General features: G+C 40.6%; 2 protein-coding genes across 5 annotated transcripts in view; one reads left to right on the top strand and one right to left on the bottom strand.

Annotated features, from left to right (window-relative positions):
• The window catches only part of nxph2a (neurexophilin 2a), a 33,497-nt gene extending 18,854 nt beyond the window's left edge, over nt 1-14,643 (top strand). Inside the window, exon 3 of the mRNA XM_083536132.1 lies at nt 11,359-14,643. Coding sequence (XP_083392258.1) covers nt 11,359-12,105 — 747 coding nt within the window. The 3' untranslated portion in view covers nt 12,106-14,643. The remainder of the gene's footprint in view (nt 1-11,358) is intronic.
• The window catches only part of LOC310723321 (uncharacterized protein), a 487,719-nt gene that overhangs the window by 356,759 nt on the left and 106,938 nt on the right, over nt 1-24,022 (bottom strand). The window lies entirely within an intron of this gene.

Genomic DNA, 24,022 nt, shown 5'->3' with positions numbered 1-24,022 from the left:
CTCCTGAAGAGACGAGACAGAAAAACAGGACAGTTAAAAAGAGAGGACAGCCAGAGACATGGGACACAACAATCAGTGTTAAGTGGGAAAAGCGGTGTGTTAGCAGTGCTAACGATGGCTGGGATCAAACACACACACACACACACACACACACACACACACACACACACACTCAGCTCATGAGCGCTGCAGTCCACTGAGCTCAGTCTGCGTGTCGAAGCGCTGATGAAGAGTGATGGTGATGGTTTCGGTGCGTGATCCTGCTCTCAGCTGTCAGAGCTCCAGTTAATTACTGATGCCTCGTGTTCCTGCTCTACACCTGAACCTCATCTCACATCCAGTGCACCACCTCAAACACACCAGTACACACCAGTACACACCAGTACACATCAGTACACATCAGTACACACCACACATGGGGGGGAGACAATGAGAGGAAAATGAGTCTACGACAAAAAAGTGAGTTAAATGCTGAGATCTGCAGCGACGACATTTTCATTTCAAGAATTGATCATTTCTATTTATTTATTTTTTATCAATATTGCATTTCTTTCTGTAGCATCATAACATCATTTTTTATAATTCAGGATAAATGTAAAATGTAACCTCATACATTTGAAATTAAAATTTGAACAAAAACATGTGGAATCTGAAGTCTATCGGGATTTAAGAGTCCATTACTGAACAGCAGAGACGGCAAAACTAGAGAGACGGAACAGAGAGATAAGGCAGCTGGAGAGAGTGGGGACAAAGTGATAAGCCAGAAAGACAGAAGAGATGGAGAGAGTGAGCAGAGAGAGATGGGCAGAAAGATTGGACAGCTGAAGAGAGTGGGGACAAAAAGATGTGAGAGAAAGATGGGACAGTTTGAGAGAGAGATAGGACAAAGCAATGAGGCAGAAAGATGAAACAGCTGGAGAGAGTAAGGATGATGAGATGGGACAAAAAATGTGTGTGGATGAAGTGATGGAACAGATAGACGGGGCAACTGGAGAGCCGGTGGCAGAAAGAGATGGGACAGAGATATGGGACAGCTGTAAAGACGGGAGAGAAAGATGGGACAGCTGGAGAAAGAGATGGCACAAAAAGACGGGACAGATAAGGGAAAATAGGACAAAAAGACAGGACAATTGGATTGAGCTTCAGATTCAGATACAAATAAACTCGTGCAAGAAATTTTCTGGTGTCCTGAACCACGACACTGGTAAACTGCTCACTAGCTACATTAGCATCATAGCTCACAAAGACGTGATGATTGACGACCCAGAGTGAAAAGAGAACGGCAGGAAAAGAGAGTGTTTGAGAGAAACGGTGCTGATTTGATCACTTAACAGAAATTGAAGCTTGTGGCTGAAATGAAACGACTGCATAAAAAAAAAAAAAAAAAAAACATTCCTGTGGCTGCATCATCCTTTTCTCCATCTGCGGAATTGAACTAGCTTTAATGACCATATCCTGGGCTTGGGCAGGTCGCCATGGTGATGACCTCTCACTGCCAGGCTGTAAAATAACCTGTCCGTTCGAGAGACAGAAAGACAGACAGACAGACAGACAGAGAGCTCCGTCCTGTAGAGTTTGCTAAAAAAATATATATATACTTTTTTTTTATTATCAGTATTAAACAAGTTGATGATTCATTTGGCAGCAATTCAGGGTAAAAATAAGAGACAAGGTTGCCAGATTATGCATTTGACCCCATTTGTTTCATTTGACAATCATGTGAAGGTGAAAAAAAAAAGCCACTCCAATTTACAGATATCCAGAACCAATTGAAACCAATCTGGCAACCCAATGAGTGTGTTTACATTTACAGTGATATAATAATATATCAGACTGTCCAAGTGGGCAATGTTAAGGACAGGATGGATATCTTTGTTCTTGCAGTCAGACTACATAAATTTAGGAGGAAATAAAATCATGGACACCCCCTATTTCCCCCCCCCCCCTCTCTCTCTCTCTCTTTTTATGATACTATTATAGATTACATGCTAATCATTATAATTAATATCAGATTGTTAGCTTCATCTGTATACTGTGGTATCTCACACCAAGATTTTAGCAGCAGATCCTTTAAGTTCTTCACACTTGTTTGTCCAGCACATCTAGTAGATGCTCAATCCGATTAAGGCCAAAATCAACACCTTGAACTTTTTGAACACTTTTGCTGAACAGTGACATTAGGAACAATGTTACAACAATGTTACCATGATGGGGTGGAACCTGGTATGGAATAATGTTTAGGTAGGTGGTTCATTACAATAATCCACATGAAGGCCAAGACCCAAGGTTTTCCAGGAGAACATCACCTCCCCATGTAAGTGATGGCCAAGATGAAAATGATGCGTATGTGTGCATAGAAGGAGCTTTGAGTGGTGTACAGGGTTAAGTATAGGCTTCTGAACATGCTGCAGCTACAGTTCCCTACACAGCAAGCTGTGATGCTTCGTATGTTCTGACTCCTTTCTATCAGAGCCATCATGAACGTTTGAAGTAGTTTATGCTACTCTAGTTCTTCTGTGGGACCAGATGGGTTAGCCATCACCCCTGACACGTCAAGGAGTTTGTTGTCTGAGTTGTCCATCCTTGGAGCCTATTATAGAGGTACTAACCCTCTGCATTCCAGGAATACTCCAGAAGACCTGCTGTTTTGCAAACGCTCTAACCCAGTCGTCTATCCAGTCCACGCAGCAAAATCGGTATGTCCAGATGTTTCAAAAACAAAAAAATCCTGCCTTAGGTTGAGGAACTGTTTACACATTCTCGAGGTTCGTTTCTCCAAACGTTCAGCTGAAGTACTTTGCCGTGTCGCTTGTAAAACTCTCCAGATATGTTCTTCACTAGATGCAGATTTCTTGTTCATCCCAGAGCAGTTCAATAGGATTCAGGTGCGGTAACTGGGAGGGATGATAGATCCAGATCACTCCAGACGACTCTCTCAATAACACTTGCAGAACTCAGACGTGCGATTCGGCTCGCCGTCTTGTTGTACGGTGAAGTCACTTCGAACACTCGGCACAGTCCAGACGGAATCACATGGTGGTGAAGAATGGAATGGGAGCCGTGTTGGTTCAGGATTCCTTTCACCATGTAACCTACATGTATATTATGTATATTTCCATGTTCTCCAAATACATACAGAAACCTGTCAAGTGGAATGTTACATAGATTTTATCCAAGACTTGACCTGCCTGAGGTAAAAGTATGATGAAAATTGAGTCATTTAAATAACCAGGTGTGTCACATAAAAAAAAAACCTGAACCTCTGTGTCTCCAAACCTTTGACGAGTGCCGTAACAAGTATATCTAATATAATTTAAATTCTTACTCTTAAACTTACTATAACAGATAGTAACAGATACACATGTGACATCTGTGATGAGCAAAAGTCAAATTATCAACAAAAAAATAAAAATGATACAGTTCCACAAAACTATATTATGTATATTGAAGTCATTATTTTGAGGTTGTTAATTAGGTTTTGCTCTGCTGGAGTTTTTTCATTTAGAGGAGAACTTATAAAAAAAAAAAGAAATGAAAACCCCACACACCTGTGTGTGATATCGTCCTTTACATCTGCACTTTTACAGCAATTCGTTTTCCCTCCCGTCGTTAGTTTGCTCGTGATCGTGCTTGCGCAGTGGAAATGTCATCGCCTGTTATTTTTTTTCCGCAGAAAATTTCAAGGTTATTGTTGAAATGTTCTCTGTGTTGAGGAAAGTGGAATTCGCCCGCAGCCCAGAGCTGCAGATTAACTAAAGCCGTCTTAATTAATCTTTCTCGCCGCTCTCCTCTAACAGACCTTGCCCAGCTTTACCTTTCATATCCAAACAAGCTGCATCAGTCTCTAACCTTCCTCATACACCCCACCATGTGCACACACACACACACACACACACACACACACACACACGTGTTACAGAGATAACCAAAACTTTGGAATTTTTCACTGATTGTTCTCTCTCTCTATTATTCTCTCGCTCGCACCCACACATATGCCATGTTAGATGAAGGAGCTGCTCATGTGACAGGCTGAGAGAGTTTTATTTCCCCTCGTGTCTCACCTTGAATCTTGTCTCACGCTGTGACGACTGGGAGCTAAAGACTCACGCCGAGACTCGGGGGGATTCTGTGGTGTTTGACGGGACGTTTCACAAATTCCAGGCGTGTGCCGGAGAGCGACATCACACCTCATTTCTATGTTGAAGCTTCTAGTCAAAATCCCCGCCCTCACTGCAAACAGCAGCACCACTGAACTGGGGGGCATTAAAATATTTCCTGAAACACACAAGAATATACAAACTCACTCCCAGTTTTTATTTGATCAAAAATAGTGGAACATTTGAGGGGTTTTTTTCTTAGATGTGTCCTGTAAAATTATGTAAATAATGTATAGTAGTGATGAGTCGATTCATTTGAACGATACGATTGATTCATTTTTAACGAGTCTTTAACGTGACTCGGAAGAACGAGTCGTCTCAAAGATGGTCATTTTCTACCGAACGCGCACGAGCAAAGCATCGCAAAATCTCCATAGGTTATGTACAGGACAGAATTGAGCAGTTCATCTCATGAGTCCTCTGGTCCGAGTCGTTAGTTCTTTTATCCTGCGACTTCCAAAAGCGCTACACAATGCAATAGATCAGTTTTTGGTGACTTTATTGTTACAGTAATTATGGGAGTCACGTGAAAAAAAACTATTTGTCCTTTGTGATATTTTCATTATTGGAACTGTAGTTAAAGTTGGTGTATGTAGGCGTGTTGGAGGATCTGATTATTGAACATGTAACATTTTATTTCTGATCGAAGGAACGGAATGAAGTAACTGACTCAAAAAAAAGATTCCTTTTGATGAACGAGATTCAAAGAACCGAGTCACTGAAATGATCCGATTTTAACATCACTAATGCAAAGCTCTGAATTTCTGCTCTCGGTTAGTTTGTCCGCTGGGTTTCACCAGAAAGATGTCCATAGAGGAAAGCCTGTCATGATAAAAGAGAGATTTAATCACAGCCATTGCACGAGTATTCGGTATAGAACAAATCAACAGCAAGTTGGAATATCTGAAAACGGTGTACTAACAAACAGATGTGCTGAAGAGCTGAAAGCTGTCAAGAAAACCCCAAGAATAACACTCAGGGACCAACATCACCAACAACCTCCACACTGACTGTTTCATGATCCCAAATTCTAAATAGAGCAGAAAAATAAAGCTCCATACCTCTAGATGTAAACATCTCATCTGCAGTAAAATGACCAGATTCTCAGAGAAATACTGAGACGAGCCACAAAAGCTCATGAGCTTAAAGGATAAAGAAAGGATCTGCTCATGATCCTAAAACATACAAGCTGTTGGATTAATCATGGTGGTGAAATGCTGCTTAGGCTTGAATGTTTTGAATGTGTGTGGCTTCTTCAGGAACTCACTAATCTTTATTGATGATGGAATTGATGATGCAGCAGCAGAAACATTCTGTCTGACAATTTGCCCAGAAATGCATCCAAAACTTTGAGGGAGGAACTTTATAGTGGTGGACGAACAAAAACCATGTATTTGAGTTAAAGTAGAAATACAGTGGGTCAAATGTGACTCCAGTAAAAATACAAAAGTTTTTACCTTCAAATCTACTAAAGTATCCAAAGTAGTGATTTATTATAACTATAATGTTCCTGTTTTCATTTTTATCCCAAGATTCTTTACTTAATCACCTCAGTTTTTGTGTAAAGACTCGAATGTGACTCTCAGCACACTGATCTATTAATAGAATGATATTAATGACTCAAACACTGATTGATTTCTATTATAATATTCATGAACACAAAAACCAAAATAAATTGTGCAAATCGCAGCCACGTGTGTGGTGGTGAGTTCGAGTCTGGAGATTCTTCATCATTTATTCCTCTCTAAATGTTCTGCTTGATGTTGAACTGATGCTGAACTGTATGTTGGTGATCAGTAGATACACTAAGCGCTGATCAGAACACGTGTAAAACAGAGCGTGCGCTCGATCCTGATTGGTGACTCGCTGCGTGCCAGTTACATTTTTTTCCTCATTAATAAAAAGAAACGACTGATTTCTCTAAATGTAAAAATCTCCCCCCGAATTGAATCACTTCAGTAAAGTAGAGATATGCGAATAAGCTACTTAAATACAGTAACAAATTACATTTACTTCATTATTGTCCACCACTGGAACTTTATGCAGCAAGAATATACAAAAAAAAACCAGACTGAAAAAAGTGGGAAAATAAACAGACCATCACAAAACTGAGCAACATCTCAAAATGCTCCTAAAGAAACACATGATAACTGAAAGAAGTTCTGCTACAAGTCTGGAAAGGCATCAGTAAAATGTACGTATATGACATTTGGCAGACGCCCCCTTACCCAGAGCAACTTAGTTAACTCAGTAATACAGAAAAGCAGTTGAGGGTCTTGTTCAAGGACCCAGCAGTGGCAGCATGGTGATGCTTGGATTAGAACCCATGACCTTCAAATCAGAATTCCAGCATCTTATCCACTGTGCTACCACTTTCCATCAACAGTTCGCTGATGTCTGTGGGTTCCTGCAGCCAAGAAATATGCATCTAAACACTGTGGATTAATTACATGAAAACTGTCTGTGCCAATACTTTTGCTCACCTGACGTTGTGTTTCCTGCTTCCAAAATGAGTTGTAAGATGTTTAACAGGTGAACATGTAACTATCAAGAAATAAGGGTCTCATAATCATTGATTAGGGGGAAGTGGTGACTCCAGCGGTTAAGGCGCTGGGTTGCCGATCGGAAGGTCTGGGGTTCAAGCCCCGGTATCGCCATGCTGCCACTCTTGGGCCCTTGAGCAAGGACCTTAACCCTCTATGCTCCGGGGGTCCCTTACGAGGGAAATATCAAGGTCCGTGACGTCGGAGTGACGTGGGGCCGCCTTCCCGTGGGCTCACCACCTGCAGGAGGGACCGTAAGGGACGGTGCTGTGAGGATTGGGCAGCAGTCGAGGGCGGGGGTCTGCTTAGACTGCTGCCCCCGCGACCCGAATTACGGATAAGCGGGAGAAAATGAATAATCATTGATCTCAAAACCAAAACCTTGCTGTTCCAATACTTTTGGATCGATCTATCTAAAGGTAAAGAAATGAGCTTTTTATTTGTCACATGTTAAAGGTTAAGGGCCTTGCTCAAGGGCCCAAGAGAGGCAGCTTGGCAATACTATATGCTGTGCTCTACAGAAGCGGCTGATTGGTATCAGTGTTGTTTTGGCTGTGATATTATTTTGTCTGCCATCAGACGTGTCAGACGTCTCTCAGTGGTGACCCTGTAAGGCGTCTAGACGATTGTGAGAAAGAAAGAAAGAAAGAAAGAAAGAAAGAAAGAAAGAAAGAAAGAAAGAAAGAAAGAAAGAAAGAAAGAAAGAAAGAAAGAAAGAAAGAAAGAAAGAAAGAAAGAAGGCAGTAGTGGTGCTGGATATCTCAGGTGATTATTTCCTATTCTGTAAATCAGCTACGAGTTTTAACACACCGACTTCCTGTTTTAAAAGGAAGTGCGTCAACACACGGCATCATTTCCCATTTCATAGGAACTGAACAATGTTTAAAAAAAATTGTTTTTTCTTTTCCGGGTAAAAGCCAGTTACCATTTCCCTGATCTTGTCTCTGTGCTTATTTCCACGGGTACGGTGTGTTAATTAGGCCGTGCGAGGACTGACAAATGATGCGACCCTTCAGTTCATCGATTTCACATTAAACACAGAGCTCTCAATTTGCTGGCTCATTATGGTGTGTTTGCACCGCCTGCACAGCAGTGTGTGTGAGGTGAACAAGGCTTTCTGTGATAAAACCACAATGTATAAGCAACTATAGGCACACACACACACACACACACACACACACACACACACACACACACCAGACGATATATGCTAACGTTTTGTTATCTTGCTTTTGCAGGGCTCTGTCCCTGTTCCAATGATTTTACAGGGTAACGTTTGCGACGAGCGTACGGCTCTGCAGAATGAGTTCGCATATGACTCAATTAAGCTTTCAGCAAAATGTGTAATTAGCACAGCTCTGTTTGTGTGTGTGTGTGTGTGTGTGTGTGTGTGTGTGTGTGTGTGTGTGTGTGTGTGTGTGTGTGTGTGTGTGTGTGTGATTTCAAACAGCCCTACTTAAGGCTTTCACATCTGCCGCAGCAAATGATCCCCTCCGCTCTGCCTTGGGACGGCAGCCACTGCTAATTACCAATAAAACTAAGTTTGGATTATTTCTACAAATTATTAAGACTTTATCTTAAGTGGACCAGAACTTGACGTCCCAGAGCCCAAAAATGGTGATTTGGTGCGTGGGATGGCGGATGGAGGATGGTTGCGGCACTACGGCTTACAGATTAGATTTTTTTGTGGTTTGCAGACTTTCTGTAATGAGTTTAGAGGCAGTTATTAACACCGAAAGCGTGGGGCACATGTTCGGGCACATGATACTTCAATGGTTCACTTTAGAGGGAAAAGAAATCCAGCGATAAACCAGAAGTGAAGATTCTCAATATATATAGTGTATAATATATATAATAGGGGTATAAAAGGTACACAAAAGTCACGGCCGGTTCGTACCTCTGTTTTTAGGTCAAAGTTCAATTTGGTACGTTTTTTAGGGGGAACACAAAACATAAAATTGCTTGTCATTTTTTATTAAGGTCATTAATTATTATTAACAATAAACAATTGCGAACAGTTCAACATCAACAGTTTACATTTATAAAACTCACCGAATAAATGAATAAACTATCCGGTGAGTTTTATAAATGTAAATTGTTGATGTTGAACTGTTCGCAATTGTTTATTGTTAATAATAATTAATGACCTTAATAAAAAATGACAAGCAATTTTATGTTTTGTATATTTTATGTTTTGATTCATTTCTTCCATCCTTCATTCTTCGTTCTTTCGTTCACTCCCTCCCTCGGTAGGCGGAATATTACAGATTTTCTCTATTTTAACAGAAATACTTGGAGCTGTACATAAAAGGATCTGTATCGCTACATTGTCGTAAAAAACATTGGCGATGACAGGAAGTCGCAGAGATTTCGCACACAAATTGTGGTTCCGGTACCGATTCTGTAGCCACACCGCGCTCACAGTATGTGGCGGAGACTAAAGTAACTTCCGGTCTGCTACTTGATACACTATGTTTCTGAGGATACTCGGATTGTATGTGCACCGTACTGAAGGTCTTGTTCGAAACAGTTCGGTATGAATATGTGTACCGTAACATCCCATATATATATATATATATATATATATATATATATATATATATATGTATGTATGTTCATATGTATATGGGAATCGGTACCAGAATCCATCTATTTCTTTGCATATCCCAGCTTGTTATGAAGCACTGCTCAGAGCACAGGGTCATTGCATTAAGGGCCATGCTCAAGGGCCCAACATTGACTAATTAGTGGTGTTGGGGCTCAAACCCCCAATCTTTTGATTGGTAATCCAGAGGCTTAACCTTTGTGTTACCACTGACCCCATTTTCCACAATGACACACAACTCAGTTATGCAGTAAAGTAATCAGCAATCTTTTTATTTTTTACTTTTCCACCCATTTGAGGTTCTTCTCCAAACAATACCCACAAGCACAACAAGCACAATATCAGAGACACACAATTGTATAGAATGTCTTTAGATGCTGTTGCATGAAATTTTCCCTTCACTTGAATTAGGAGACCCAAACCTGTTCTAGCATGCTCGATCCATTAAGATCTCCTGCTTAAGAGCTCCAACCCTTTGCGGTGAATGTGAACGCTGACTGCACCCCAGGAACCTTCTCACCTACATCACTATCTGAATTTACTAACAACCTTTTGACTGAATGAAACCTCAAACTTCCACAAAACCCAGTGGAACATCTTCACAGAAAAGTTGAGCGTATTATAACCGTATTTACATTTCCAGCATTAAGCGGACTTAAGTGTTTTAAGGGCCTTGCTCAAGGGCCCAACAGTGGCAGCATAGTGGTGGTGTGATTTGAATTCACGACCTTCTGAGCTGAAGTCCGACATCTTAACCAATGAGCTACCACTACTACTCTCAAAATATTTATTTGTTAGCAAATTTATTCCTTTCCAACGGTAGTAGCATTTTTGTTTCTGCACGTTCATTTGTGCGCTGTACGCTTTGACTCTCGATTCTGGAGAAAAGTCTTTAGCGTAGAGTAGCAACTCATTACCGCCGAGCTCCTAATGATTTTATGCAGAGAAAAATGAGTTCTAGGCTCCTGTGTATGGAAACGTGTTAATTAAAAGAACAAAAGTACCGATAACAACGGGGTGTAAAGCTATAATGTTGATGTACAGCGTGTACTGATACTGAAGAACACAAACCATGTATTTGAGTAAAAGTAGCGACACTCAGTAAAATGTGACTCCAGTAAAAGTGTCTCTTTAAACTTTCACTTGAGTAAAATTACAAATGTTTTACCTTCAAATGTACTTAAGTATCCAAAGTACTTATTTATTATAACTATAATGTTCCTGTTATCATTTTTATCACAAGATTCTTCACTTAATCACCTCAGTTTCTGTGTAAAGACTCGAATGTGACTCTCAGCACACTGATCTATTAATAGAATGATATTAATGACTCAAACACTGATTGATTTCTATTACAATCATCATGAACCCAAAACCTTCTTTTCAAATACTTCCAAAAAATCACGTAAATGAGGTCACGTGTGTTGTGTCGAGTTCGAGTCTGGAGTTTATTCATCATTAATTCCTCTCTAAATGTTCTGCTTGATGTTGAACTGATGCTGAACTGTATGTTGGTGATCAGTAGATACACCAAGCGCCAATCAGAACACGTGTAAAACAGAGTGTGCGCTCGATCCTGATTGGTGACTCGCTGCGTGTTTCACCAGTTAAGTTTTTTTCCTCATTAATAAAAAGAAACGACTGATTTCACAAAATGTAGTCGAGTAAAAAGTAAAAGATTTGACTTTGAAATGTGAAGCTACAGTAAAAATCTCACCAAATGGAAACACTTCAGTAAAGAACAGATACAGGAAAAAGCTACTTAAGTACAATAGTGAATCACATTTACTTTGTTACTGTCCACCACTGGACATTTCTCCATTATGACCAAGACAGGAAACGTTTGAAAGCAGCATTCGCCTAATTCATTACTTTTTTAATGATTTTTTTGTAGCTGTTTTTTTTTTTGCAGAAAACCTGAACGCTAGATTTTGTTGTGCCATACCCTTTATTATGTACATTTCATGGCTGATTTAAAAATAAATAGCTTCTACTGGGAGTTCATGCTCTAACGCTTACTGTGTCTTGTTTTTTTCCCTCTCTTTTTGTGAAGGTCACATGCAGGCGTCTGCAGATTCCCGAGCTGGGCATTGTGGACTGGGGAGAGAGTGATAATGAGGGCAATGATTCCCCCAAAGGACTAAGCAACCGCATGCCAAACCCTCTGCGCTTGTTCTCTAGAGCATATCGCACTCTCAAGAGCAGCATGAGGCAGATGACATATTTGGAAAAAATGGACGACTCATGGGACTGGTTATCTAACCAGACAGCTGTTGGGGAGGCGCAAAGCAGGACTAAACGCAGACCCATAGTGAAGACGGGCAAGTTCAAGAAAATGTTCGGCTGGGGAGATTTCAACTCCAACATCAAGACAGTGAAGCTGAACCTCCTGATCACAGGGAAGATAGTGGATCACGGAAACGGAACTTTCAGCGTCTACTTCCGGCACAACTCCACCGGCTTAGGGAATGTCTCGGTGAGTTTGGTGCCTCCGTCCAAAGTGGTGGAGTTTGAAATGGCACAACAGAGCACAGTGGAAACCAAGGACACCAAATCCTTCAACTGCCGAGTGGAGTACGAAAAAACAGACCGGAACAAAAAGTCGGGGATGTGCGGCTTCGACGTCTCGAAAACGTGCTACCAGGAGCAGACACAGAGTCACGTCTCATGGCTGTGCTCCAAACCGTTTAAGGTCATATGCATCTACATCTCTTTTTACAGCACTGATTATAAACTGGTGCAGAAAATTTGCCCCGATTATAATTACCACAGTGACACACCGTATTCCTCCACGGGATAATCTCACCACCTGGACTTGACTCAAACCAACCTGGGCCAAATATGCAGCCAAAACCAGGCCCATTACTCTTCAACGAAACCATCTCCTAATCTCACTGCTATATCTTCTCCATCAAGTAAGCTCTCACTCCAAATGTGGCCTGAACTCAAGGTCCAAAATCTCTCTTAATATTGTGGGTTGACTCGTAGGCCAAACCCACGACATGGCCCAAGATCATGGGCTAACTTGCTCCTAACCCTGGTCCATACTGTATTTATGGTTGGTCAAACATGGAATGACTAACTCCAAACCTCAGTCTTTCAGCTCCAACTCACAGGCACCACCTAGTCACCCAAAATATTTCTCAGAGACCAAACTTGGCTTAAGCTCACTGGCTGACTTGTTCCAGCCCCAGCCCAATTTGTCAAAGATCTAATCAGTCTCAAAACCGTGGGCTGACTTAGTCCGAGATCCAAACTATTTAAGTATCTGAGAGGGCAAACTTGGCCTAAACTCCTCCCAGAATTTCTCCCCAAATTGGTCCACTCGGACTCCCCCTGCAGCACTGAGATCCTCAACTGTACCGCATGTTCTGCGTATATCAGGCACAATTAAAGATCAGACCAGATGTTCCAAATCAGGCAAGACCATTAGCATGTGCTTTGGACAAACTTCTGCTTATCATGTGAGTGCAATGGTGGGCACATTGCGAGTTCTAGTTAAGACAGAACTGAGTTCAGTGTTTGTTTATATTGAAGGCGTCGAACTCTACGCCGAAGCTGGACCAGAAGCTCGAAGAAACGGTCACCGTTTGAGGACAAAGTCCGACTGCCGTTTGCTCAGACAACAATGGGCAAACCAGCTAGCAAGGACCAAACGGGGAAAATAAGTTGAATACCTTTGGTGTGTATCTATCTGTGTAAGTGTGTTAACCCCATCAGTAAATCTGCTCATTGTGCACAGTGATGTCGTAAATCACAGAGAAACATTAGATGTTGTTGGCAAAGTTGCCCGGATTAGCATTGTGATCTTTTTTTAAATCATCGTTCAGGCGAAATAAGAAAAAGTAAAAAATATGAAACTTCAGATTGCCCCTCGAGAGCTCTATTCATCGGACAGGTGGGTTTAGTGAATCTGGCAGCCAATTAACGACACTTTGTCATGGTCTTGCCACAGTGCTCCGCATTTCCAGGCTTTAATTAACATTAATTACAGTGGGAAATTTCAGTTGCACACGCTAAATGAAGGGACTGAAGCCAAAAAATGAAATTTAAGCTGTCAGTCATGGCAGCAGTCTCGCAGAAAAGAAGAAAAGAAATCAACTGGAGATACGTTTCATAGTTACACATCACGTTGAGTTATCGGGATTTATTTGAAGTAGATATCCTGAATGAATAAATGTTATTTACTTGCAACGTAGGTCCTTTATATTGTATTGCTAAAACCTTATACCAGAGACAACGGAGGCATCATTAAGTTCTCAAATGAAATGGGTGCTTCGTGAATCCTTTAGAATGTAGGTGAACGGTGGAGAGCTACTCTGTCAGATTACTGCAGAATCGGTAGAATCATCCGGTATATTTATAGCAGTATCTAACAAAAGTAAGTGCACCCCTCACATTTCAGCAACCATATCTTCTCAAGTGACAAAACTATAGACCTGAAATGTGGATATATTTTAGAGTATCAATGTGCAGTTTGTATAGCAGTACAGACCTCTAACAATAACTCAATACACAGCCATTAGTGTCTAAATAACAGGCAACAAAAGTAAGTACACCCTCAGTGATAACAGCTGTATGTGGTGTAACGATGCAAAGCCACACGTCCTGTTCATCATGTTCATGTTTTTGTCTGCTTCACCATACAAATGTGTGTATCTTGTATAAGAGCAGTTCAAATTTGGTGCTTTAAGTCTAATTCTCTCATACTGACCATTGAATGTTCTACATGCACCTCATGTTAAAGAGTCTCTGAGGATTTGAGAATTAGAATTGTTGCTCTTTACAAAGATGCCGAGGCGATAAGAAGATCAGTAACATCCTGAAACTGAGTTACATTACAGTGGTCAGGGTCATACAGAGGCTTTCCAAGACGGGTTTCACTCGGAACAGACCTCACAAGGGTCCATCAAAGAAGTCAAGTCCTCGTGCTGTGCGTCAGGTGCAGAAGCTGCAGACACATGAGTGCTGCAGGATTGCTTTGGAGGAAGCAGAACTGTAAGGTCCACTCGCACACCGCAACAAGTCAGTTTGCAGACCGTCGTCCCAGAAGGAGCCTCTTCAGTAATTGCTTACAAGAAAGCCAGAAAACAGTTTGCAGAAGACCTTCCCAAGAGCATGAATTACTGGAATCATATCCTGTGGTCTGATGAGACTCAGATAAACTTGTGAGGGTGTACAGCATGTGCGGTGACGCCCTGGTGAGGAGAACCAAGAAAACTGTGTCTTGTCTACAGTCAAGCACGGTGGTGGCAGCATTATGGTCTGGGGCTGCATGAGTGCTGCTGGTACTGGGGAGCTGCGGTTCAATGAGGGAAACATGGATTTCAACATGTACTATGAGATTCTGAAGCAGAACATGAAACTCTTTCCTTCAGAAACTGGGCCGAACGAGAGTTTTCCAACATAACAACGACCCCAAACACACCGCTAAGATGCCGACTGCCTTGCTAAGAAAGCTGAAGGTGAAGGTGATGGACTGGCCAAGTATGTCTCCAGACCTGAACCCTATTGAGCGCCTGTGGGGATCCTCAAGCGGAAGGTGGAGAAGCTCCAAGTGTCTGACATTCAGCAGCTCCTGTGCAGCTCTGGTGAATTCCATACCCAGGAGGATTAAAGCAGTGCTACATAACAATGGTGCTCACACAAAATATTCACACAGTTTTGACACGTCCACTGAGGGTGGACTCACTTTTTTTGCTAGTTTTTCAGACAGTAAATCTGTACTGTATACAAGCTGCACATTGATACTCTAAATTCTATCAACGATTCATTTCTATAGTTTTGTCCCTTGAGAATATACTAACTGTTTGCTGAAATCTAAGGGGTTCACTCACTTTTGTGAGATACTGCATACATATTTATACTGCATACATATGGTTGGATAATAATGCTTTGATTGTGTTCCTTTTTTCATGACAAATGATCAAACATGACATTTACACATTGGTTGGATCTTTGCTTTAAATGTTTATATAAAATTTGAAAAACTGAAAAAACTAAATGTGAATTACAACACCTTCATTCCATTTTATTTAAAAACAAAAGAACAAACAACTTTTAATTAATTAATTAATTAATTAATTAATTAATTAATTAATTAATTAATTAATTAATTAATTAATTAATTTTATTTTGGGTTTGCAGAACTTTTGTGAGACCATGAATGAAAAAAAAACTGATCAACCATCAATGCAGAATCCATCAGTAGCTTCATCCAATGTTCTGGTTTCTCTCTAAAAAAGTTCATATGGATCACTAGGTGCTTTTTAAAAGCAAATAGAGAGGGACAGGAAATGGGAGTCACACACATGTCCTCTTTTTAGTGTTATACCATTTACAGGATTTTCATAAACCACCTGCCCTGCCCCACCCTGCCCCATCTTGCCACACCCTGCACCATGATTTCCAAATATTTGACTCTAATTTGTATCAAATAATTAACCTTTTATTGAAAATAGCTGGTGGAACAGTTCTTCCTATAAAAAAAAAATGTCCAATGAAATTTCCATTGATGTCCAGGTTAGAAGAAGGTGTTGGATTGGATGTTGGATTGAGGTGTTGGCCATTGATCGGATTTGCTATTGTGAGGTTTGTATTACTACACTTTGTGTGAGAACAGTGTAATAATCTACATGGTCTGGATCATTTATAAGCTTTGATTGTGTTCCGTTTTCATGACTCATAAAACAAACATGACCTTTACACGTTGTTTGGATCTTCGCGTTAAGGTCTATGTCACCCCCAAAAAAAACATGAAATTACTATTTCGTTTCGGGTCAAAATGTGAAAAGGAAATTCACCGTATATGATGAATATGATCACAATACTACTATATTCTGTGTGATTATACAAATCGAGAAAATAAATAAATGCCATTTACCGTTGGTTTTTTTTTTTTTTTTTTTTGGGGGGGGGGGGGAGGGGGGTTGTTTCTTTACTCTGTGTGTGTGACAGAGAAACAATAAACAACATTTTCTTCTTTTTTTCTTAATATTGAACCAAAAAAAAGGAAGAACGCGTTGTAATTCACATTTTGTTGTGAAAACTGTCAATCAAACCACGTAGAAATGCAATGTTTCCCAAAGCTGCGTTTTTCCGCCCGTGAGTAAGTTATAATGAATCTGTACTCGAATTTCTATTCCTTTTCCCAGTATAAATAGAAAATGGATATTTACCTGATTTCGATGTGAACTGTACATTAAATTGTCTCACTAAAAGACTTCTTGTTGTTCTTTTCCAACACGTTCCTCCCGTACTGTCGGATTTCTCTGGAAAATAACCCAGATGTTTATGTAGCAGGTGGTGTCATGACTGACTCCAATCAGACGCTGTGTTTGCTGTTAATCGCATTACCTACAGATAGAGATCATGATGGCAAACATTTGTAAGGACAGTGATGATGATGATGATGATGATGATGATGATGATGATGATGATGATGATGATTCACTCCACAGGCTCCTCAATGAGCTAAAGAAAATAAAATCTTCCTCTGTATGCACACTGCTTTTGCTCGTCTCGGCGTTTCTGCATTATTGCTGAACAAATCGTCTTCAGGTAAACGAATTTTCAAAATGTCTTAAGACAAAGACACAAACTGAGTCGGCGACGCCCCGACCGGGACCTCAGGACCATCGGCATGACATTTTCTTTTTCCACTTTTCTTTACCAGAATATATATATATATATATATATATATATATATATATATATATATATATATATATATATATAAATATATATATAAATATATATATATTTATATTAAAAAAAAAAAAAAAAGTTCTGTTAAATCCTGGATTCTGATTGGTCAGAAGTTGCTTTATTCCCTGACAGTTTAATTCCCTGCTTTAATACTAATGCTAACGGTTTCTATAGCAACAGCTCAGTCACAGCAGTTACTCCACATCAATGGATTTTAAGAAAAAGTATAAAACTGTTATGATTTATGTATTCATTTTTTTAAGGAAGGAGATAATTTAAGGAAGGAGTCTCCAGTGTCGGCGCTTTATAACATTCCGAGAAAAAGCTTCAGGATTGTTGATGCCTCGTGATTTCTCTGGAACATCACACAGCCGTGGATTTTGGTTGCAAGCTGATATAGAAGTACAGTAGCTGCTAAAAGTATTGGGACACCCGACTTTTCCAGTCATATGTGCTTCTTCCCCAAACTGTTCCCACAAACATGGAGGCACTCAATTGTTTAGAACGTCTTTGGATTCTGTAGCATGAAATTTTCCCAAACCTGAATGAAATTGGGAGATCCAAATCTGTTCAAGCATGACTATATACCTTAAAAATATTTCTAAGCTAAGAAATATGTTGTCTATATCTGATGCAGAGAAGCTCGTCCATGCGTTTATGACCTCTAGAATAGACTACTGTAATGCATTACTAGGTGGATGTCCTGCATCATTAATAAACAAGCTTCAGTTAGTTCAGAATGCAGCAGCCAGAGTTCTTACAAGGTCAAGAAAATATGATCGCATAACCCCAATCTTATCGTCCCTACATCGGCTTCCGGTTAAGTTTCGAATAGACTACAAGCTACTGCTACTCACTTATAAAGCACTAAATGGTTTGGCTCCCATGTATCTATCCAGTCTTTCAACACGCTACAATCCGTCACGCTCCCTGAAATCTCAAAACTCTGGGCTTCTAGTAGTTCCTAGAATAGCAAAGTCCACTAAAGGTGGTAGAGCATTTTCACATTTAGCTCCTAAACTCTGGAATAGTCTTTCTGACAGTGTTCGGGGCTCAGACACACTCACCCAGTTTAAGTGTAGATTAAAAACGTATCTTTTTAGCAAAGCCTACACATAACACACATCACATATCATAACCTTGTGCTCCAGAACATCTGATCACATGCACATTATCAACTTGTGCTGTTAATATCATGAACAGCAGCTACGCTAATTCCTCTCCACTGCTTCTCTTTCTCTCCCCATCCCGAGACACCCTGAGGTTTGGCCAGCTCCAGTCACCTCCCACCTCGTGATGATTACGGACCTTTGAAGAAGTAGATGCCGAACTCGCAAACATCCCAAACCATCTAGAGACGTACCAGTGCCATTTGGATCCCGCTACATGTGTGGAGTTTGACATTGGACCTCCTGAAGTGTTTAAAGGCTCTGGCATGGAGAAGCTGATGCTGGATCTGTGATGATCACAAATGCTGAGCTTATAAAACTAGGAGCTACTAACCATATAGACTGTATAAAGCTGCAGAAAGAACATTTACTTATAATCTTATACTCCAGTGCTCATGTTAGTTCTCACTCTCCAGTGTTCTGTGTTGTTGAAAGATTTATGATCAAACTCTTGATGTCACCCAAATGAGGATGGGTTCCCCTTTTGAGTCTGGTTCCTCTCAAGGTTTCTTCCTCATAACATCTAAGGGAGTTTTTCCTTGCCACAGTCGCCACGGCTGCTCATCAGGGATAAATGCACACCATTCACCTTAACTGTTGTTTTGTGTAAAGCTGCTTTGAGACAATGTCTGTTGTAAAAAGCGCTATACAAATAAACTTGACTTGACTTGAATATACAGCTTTGGGATGAATGTGAATGCTGACTGCACCCCAGGCTTCCTCACCTTCTCACCTACATCACTACCTGACTTTACTAACACACTATGGTTAAATAAATCTCCACAAATTTAGTGGAACATCTTCCCAGAAGAGTGGTCTTATATTCATAAGATTGATTTGTGCTTATTGAACATCCAATTCCACATTTAGTCCCAATTTGCTGTTATAATAAGGTGAACTCTTCTGGGAAGAAGCTCCAATTGATTCTTTGGAGATTCTGTGGATATTCATGTGGAGGTGGAAGCTCAGTGGTTAAGGCTCTGGGTTACTGATCGGAAGGTCTGGGGTTCAAGTCCCGGTATTGCCAAACTGCCTTGAACAATGCCCTCAACGCTCTGTGCTCCAGGGGTGCTGTATCATGGCTGAACCCAGAATTTCACTGTGCTGTAAAGTAATGACAAATAAAGGCAATTCTATTCTTCTTCTATAAGTCAGGTGCTGGAGAAGGTGAGAAGATGAGGAGGCCTGGGGTGCAGTCAGCGTTCACATACATTTGGGTTGGAGGTCTATAGCAGGAGATCTTCCCCTCCATCTTTAGATCTTTATGGAGCTGCCTTTGTGCACTTTGTGTCATGCTGGAACAGGTTTGGGTCTCCAAGCTCAAGTGAAGAGAAAATATCATTCTACCAAAGAAACGTCCTGTACAAATCTGTGCAGTTTCCACCCACTGGTGTCACAGGCAGTGTATCTCTGAAAAGACGTCATGGATGATGAAAGCATCATTAGAGTAAAGAATCAAATTTTATCAATCGATTTTGGATCTACAGGACATGCAGGAAAAAGCTGTACATTCCAGAAGCCGTGCTGTAGAGATGTGCAGCAGTGTGTTCACTTTTCTTTCATTACATTCACACTCTGGTCTTCACACTAAAACACGTAGGCCTTTAAAAAGGCAGCTCAGGTTTATAGCAGCATTTTCTCATGAGGCTGTATTCCCTCCCTCGCCCTGAAAGAGGAGAGAGCCGATACGGAGACGCTCCGAGGTAAACGAGTGTCTCATATCTGGGATTAGTGCCTGCTGTTCACTTTAATCAGCCCTGGCATTAGGGAGCACATGAAAGCAGCGTACTTTAATAGAGCAAAGTGCCACAGCTGTAGTGCTAATTCAGGACCAAATCAGGCTTCTCTCTCACACACACACACACACACACACACACACACACACACACACACACACACACACACACATATAAACTTATATTCTTGAGAATACAGTTCTTCGTCTTTATAAATCCAGTTATATAAAAAGCTAATATTTAGTGTTGAAAAGGACCCGGACACACACACACACACACACACACACACCTATAAAGTAGACTTGTGTCCTTCATATCTCCGAAGGGTCTTCAGACTTATAAAAGAAAGATACAGCTTTTTTACGCTTTTCTCCAAAAGCTCCTGGAAGCTCCTGGCATAGGCGGCGCTAAACAGTCGCGAGCACACACGACTTTAGTGTAAAAATCGTCTGTGAGCTGAGACATCGCTATAAATAAAGCAGAAACTTTATAGTCGTAAATAAACTCTGGGTAACAATCAGATACGTATATTAATTAATCACATTTACTCATTACTGTAATTTAGAATTGTACATAAATACTTATTAAATCACCTCCTTTACTCAGTAAAAAAGAAATCAAGAAAAAAATATCAAAATCATGCCCCGGAAACTACTGCACTGATTGAGAATAAATGCATTAAAGTCAGGAAAGAAAGATGGAGACGAACAGGACAGACGATGGAGACCTCAGCTGAAAGCGAAATACTGTTGAATTGATACTTGTTCAACAAGTGAAGTTTATTTCTATAGCGCTTTTCACAACAGACATTGTCTCAAAGCAGCTTTACAGAAATCAACATTGAAGGTGAAGGTGTGTGTTTGTCCCTGATGAGCACCGTGGCGACGGTGGCAAGGAAAAACTCCCTTAGATGTTATGAGGAAGAAACCTTGAGAGGAACCAGACTCAAAAGGGGAACCTCACCCTCATTTGGGTGACATCAAGAGTGTGATCATAAATCTTTCAACAATACAGAACTTTCATGTTCTTTCTACAGTCTTTGGTATAAAAGTAGGAGCTACTGAGCTCAGCATTTGTGATCATCACAGATCCAGCACCAGCTTCTCCATTCCAGAGCCTTTAAACACTCCAGGAGGTCCAATGTCAAAACTCCACACTTCTAGTGGGATCCAATTGGCACTGGTACGTCTCTAGATGGTTCAGGATGTTTGTTGAGTTCAGCATCTACTTCTTCAACACGTGCGCTCGCTTTTCTCTCTGAATTAAAAATCTGCATTTGTGATTTCACTTTTTATAATAAATTACTTGTAAAGGTGCTCAGTTAAAAACTCGCTTGAGATTTTTAAGTGCTTGTCCTTTTTTAACTACACCAGAATCCCCCACCTCACCCCACCGTTTAAAATAAAAAGGTAATTTGGTAAATTTGTACATTTTATATAGCTACTTTTTACTTAAGTAGATTTTTATATCAGTAACTTTACTCATATGTAAGTAAAATTTCATTAAAGTAGCAGCTACTTTTAGAATATTTTATTACTCTTTGCACCTCTGATTACAGCCATACACATCTGATCCAGAGTCTGATCCAGAGTCTATATAGCAAGAACAAGGTTCTCCTTCCCTCACATCCACGAACGCACTTCTTTGGAGACGTTCTTCTCGAGTGACTCCTGTGCAGCGCCGAATGAAGCACGGTGGTGGGTGTGCTCTTGCTCTCCCATGAGAAGTGTCCATACAAGGATTTCCACCCTTCATGACATCATGAAGAGCCACACTTTGGAAAAAAAAAAAACTTCCCAAAACTTTACAGAGCCTGAAAGGAGTGAATTATCATTGTTTTTTTTAGTTTTTTTCAGCTTTGGCCATGTTTAGCACAAGAATCCCACTCGAGCAGTTTCAGGAACTCAGAATGCAAATCGCATTAGAACCACCTTCTAAACTGATCCCTGTTCGGGAAACTGTGTGATTTTATTGGGATATAAAAGATTTTTAGGTAGACAAACATTTTTCACTTCGACTCCTACATAAATGAATTATGGATCAAATGAAGGGTTTGATACCAGACTAAAATAAATTAAATAAAAAGATTCCTGGTCATGAACTGGAATTTTCCTTCAATATCAATATTTTCACTTTGGAATTAAACACAGAGTTAAAAAAAACTATTTAAATTGCTGCTTTGAGCTGTTTCTAATACACACGTGTTTTAGAAGATTCCCGCTGGAGGGATTAATTTGTTTCTTAATTTGAAGGAATGTGCAGTCAGACGTGTCGTACTGCACGTGTTCAGTTAATCCACTTCTCACGTGTACGACACGTCTGACTACATGAAAGTATAATTGTAAATCGGTCTGATTACAAAAGACAAGATCTTGCTGTAGAAGCTGATTAGACAATATTAGTCAGCAGGATGAGAAGAGTCAGGCGTTCATGAGTCAGCAGGACAAGAAGAGTCGCTGTATGCAAGTCAACAAGTGAAAGAGATTTGGGCCTACAGAAGTGCACTAAATAGGAGTCGGGCGACCGCAAATGAGATAAATGGATAGGAGAGTTGGGCGTACGCGAGTCAGATAATTGGGAGATTAGGGCGTACGCGAGTCAGATAATTGGGAGATTAGGGCGTACGCGAGTCAGATAATTGGGAGTTTAGGGCATACGCGAGTCAGATGAGCCTCTCGGAGACGTGAGTGAGTCAAATGAGAGTTTCTCATAGAGGTGACTGAGCCAGATAATATTTCTCTTTAGATGTAAGTGAACCATATGACGCTGGATGCAAGAGTCCGGACGAGTCTGCAGAGATGTAAACGAGTCAGATGAGGCTCCTAAACTCGACTTGTACAGAAGGAGATATAAATATCAATAATTTGAAAACCTTCCAGCACTCAGATGGACCCAAGGGATTTGAATGAAAATCATTTGCAAACACTACACTTAATGCTGAAAAAAACATTATTTAATGTCAACACGCATTCATTAACAGAACAAATTCAAACAACGTAACATGAAACATGGCACCGGCGCATCTGATGCGAATCGGAACACCAGGATTAGTGAAATATACCAAAAACAATATGGCGTGAATTTCCCAACACACAGTGCAATAACGCTGATGTTCCACACTCAGCACCGGCGTCTCGCTGAGTCAGTGGACCGAGATGGCCGTGTGAGCTCCAAGCCCCCGGTAAACACCCCCCCCCCCCCCACCTCCCCCATAGGGTGATTAATTGAGTCTGAGAGGAAGTTCTGGCACTCAGCAGAGGGGTGAATATCTAGGAGATGTTTCTGGAAGATATGAAAAGGATACAATGGCCTACTTTCACATTATTTGTATGAATTATTATACAATAATGTCCAGTGCAGTGCCACATGAATGGTGGTGATGAATCAGAACACAATATTTAGCCAATAAACCACTGAAAACTTCGCCGATCAATGTATCGGAGCTCATATACGTGATGGGGGGAAGGGGGGGCGCGGGGTGGGGGGACGAATAACGAACTGAAATGTTGGTTTTCCACACGATCTACTTTCACAAAGTTTCCTAATTACAAACAAAAAACCCTATAAAACAACGCTGTGTTCTGATTGGCTGATAGATGAACCGGTCACTCTAGCTAGAAGCACCAAAGCTAAGCATGTCAACCGACGTGTGGAAAAAAATGAATAGTTTAGGGCAGGGGTCACCAACATGGTCTCACTTTCACTGTCTCTATTTCTCTCATCTCACTTTCACTCTGTCTCTCAACATTTTTTAAAAATATCTGTTTCCTACCTTGTTAAATCATTGTTGATAATTGTGAGAAATCATTAACATGATCAGTGTCTTCACATAGATGAATATTATTCATCATTAATAATAACATATAATAAAAGGTAAATTGAGCAGTTATTTCAGATCAAACTGGAAACTGTGTGTATCAAACTGGTAGCCCTTCAAATTAATCAGTACCCAAGAAGTAGCTCTCCGTTTCTAAAAGGTTGGTGACCCCTGCTTTAGGGTGTGTTTATATAATAACTACTAATTTTGCAATCTGAACATCGTTACAATGCTGAACAGGCCACGCCCACAAGCAACAATAAATCCGCTACCTATCCGAGGAAAATC

The sequence above is a fragment of the Silurus aristotelis genome (assembly GCF_946808225.1).
Source record: "Silurus aristotelis genome assembly, chromosome: 3".
NCBI classification, from domain to species: Eukaryota; Metazoa; Chordata; class Actinopteri; order Siluriformes; family Siluridae; genus Silurus; species Silurus aristotelis.
The sequence above is the reverse complement of the archived record's forward strand: the minus strand, read 5'-3'. Positions and strand labels throughout refer to the sequence as shown.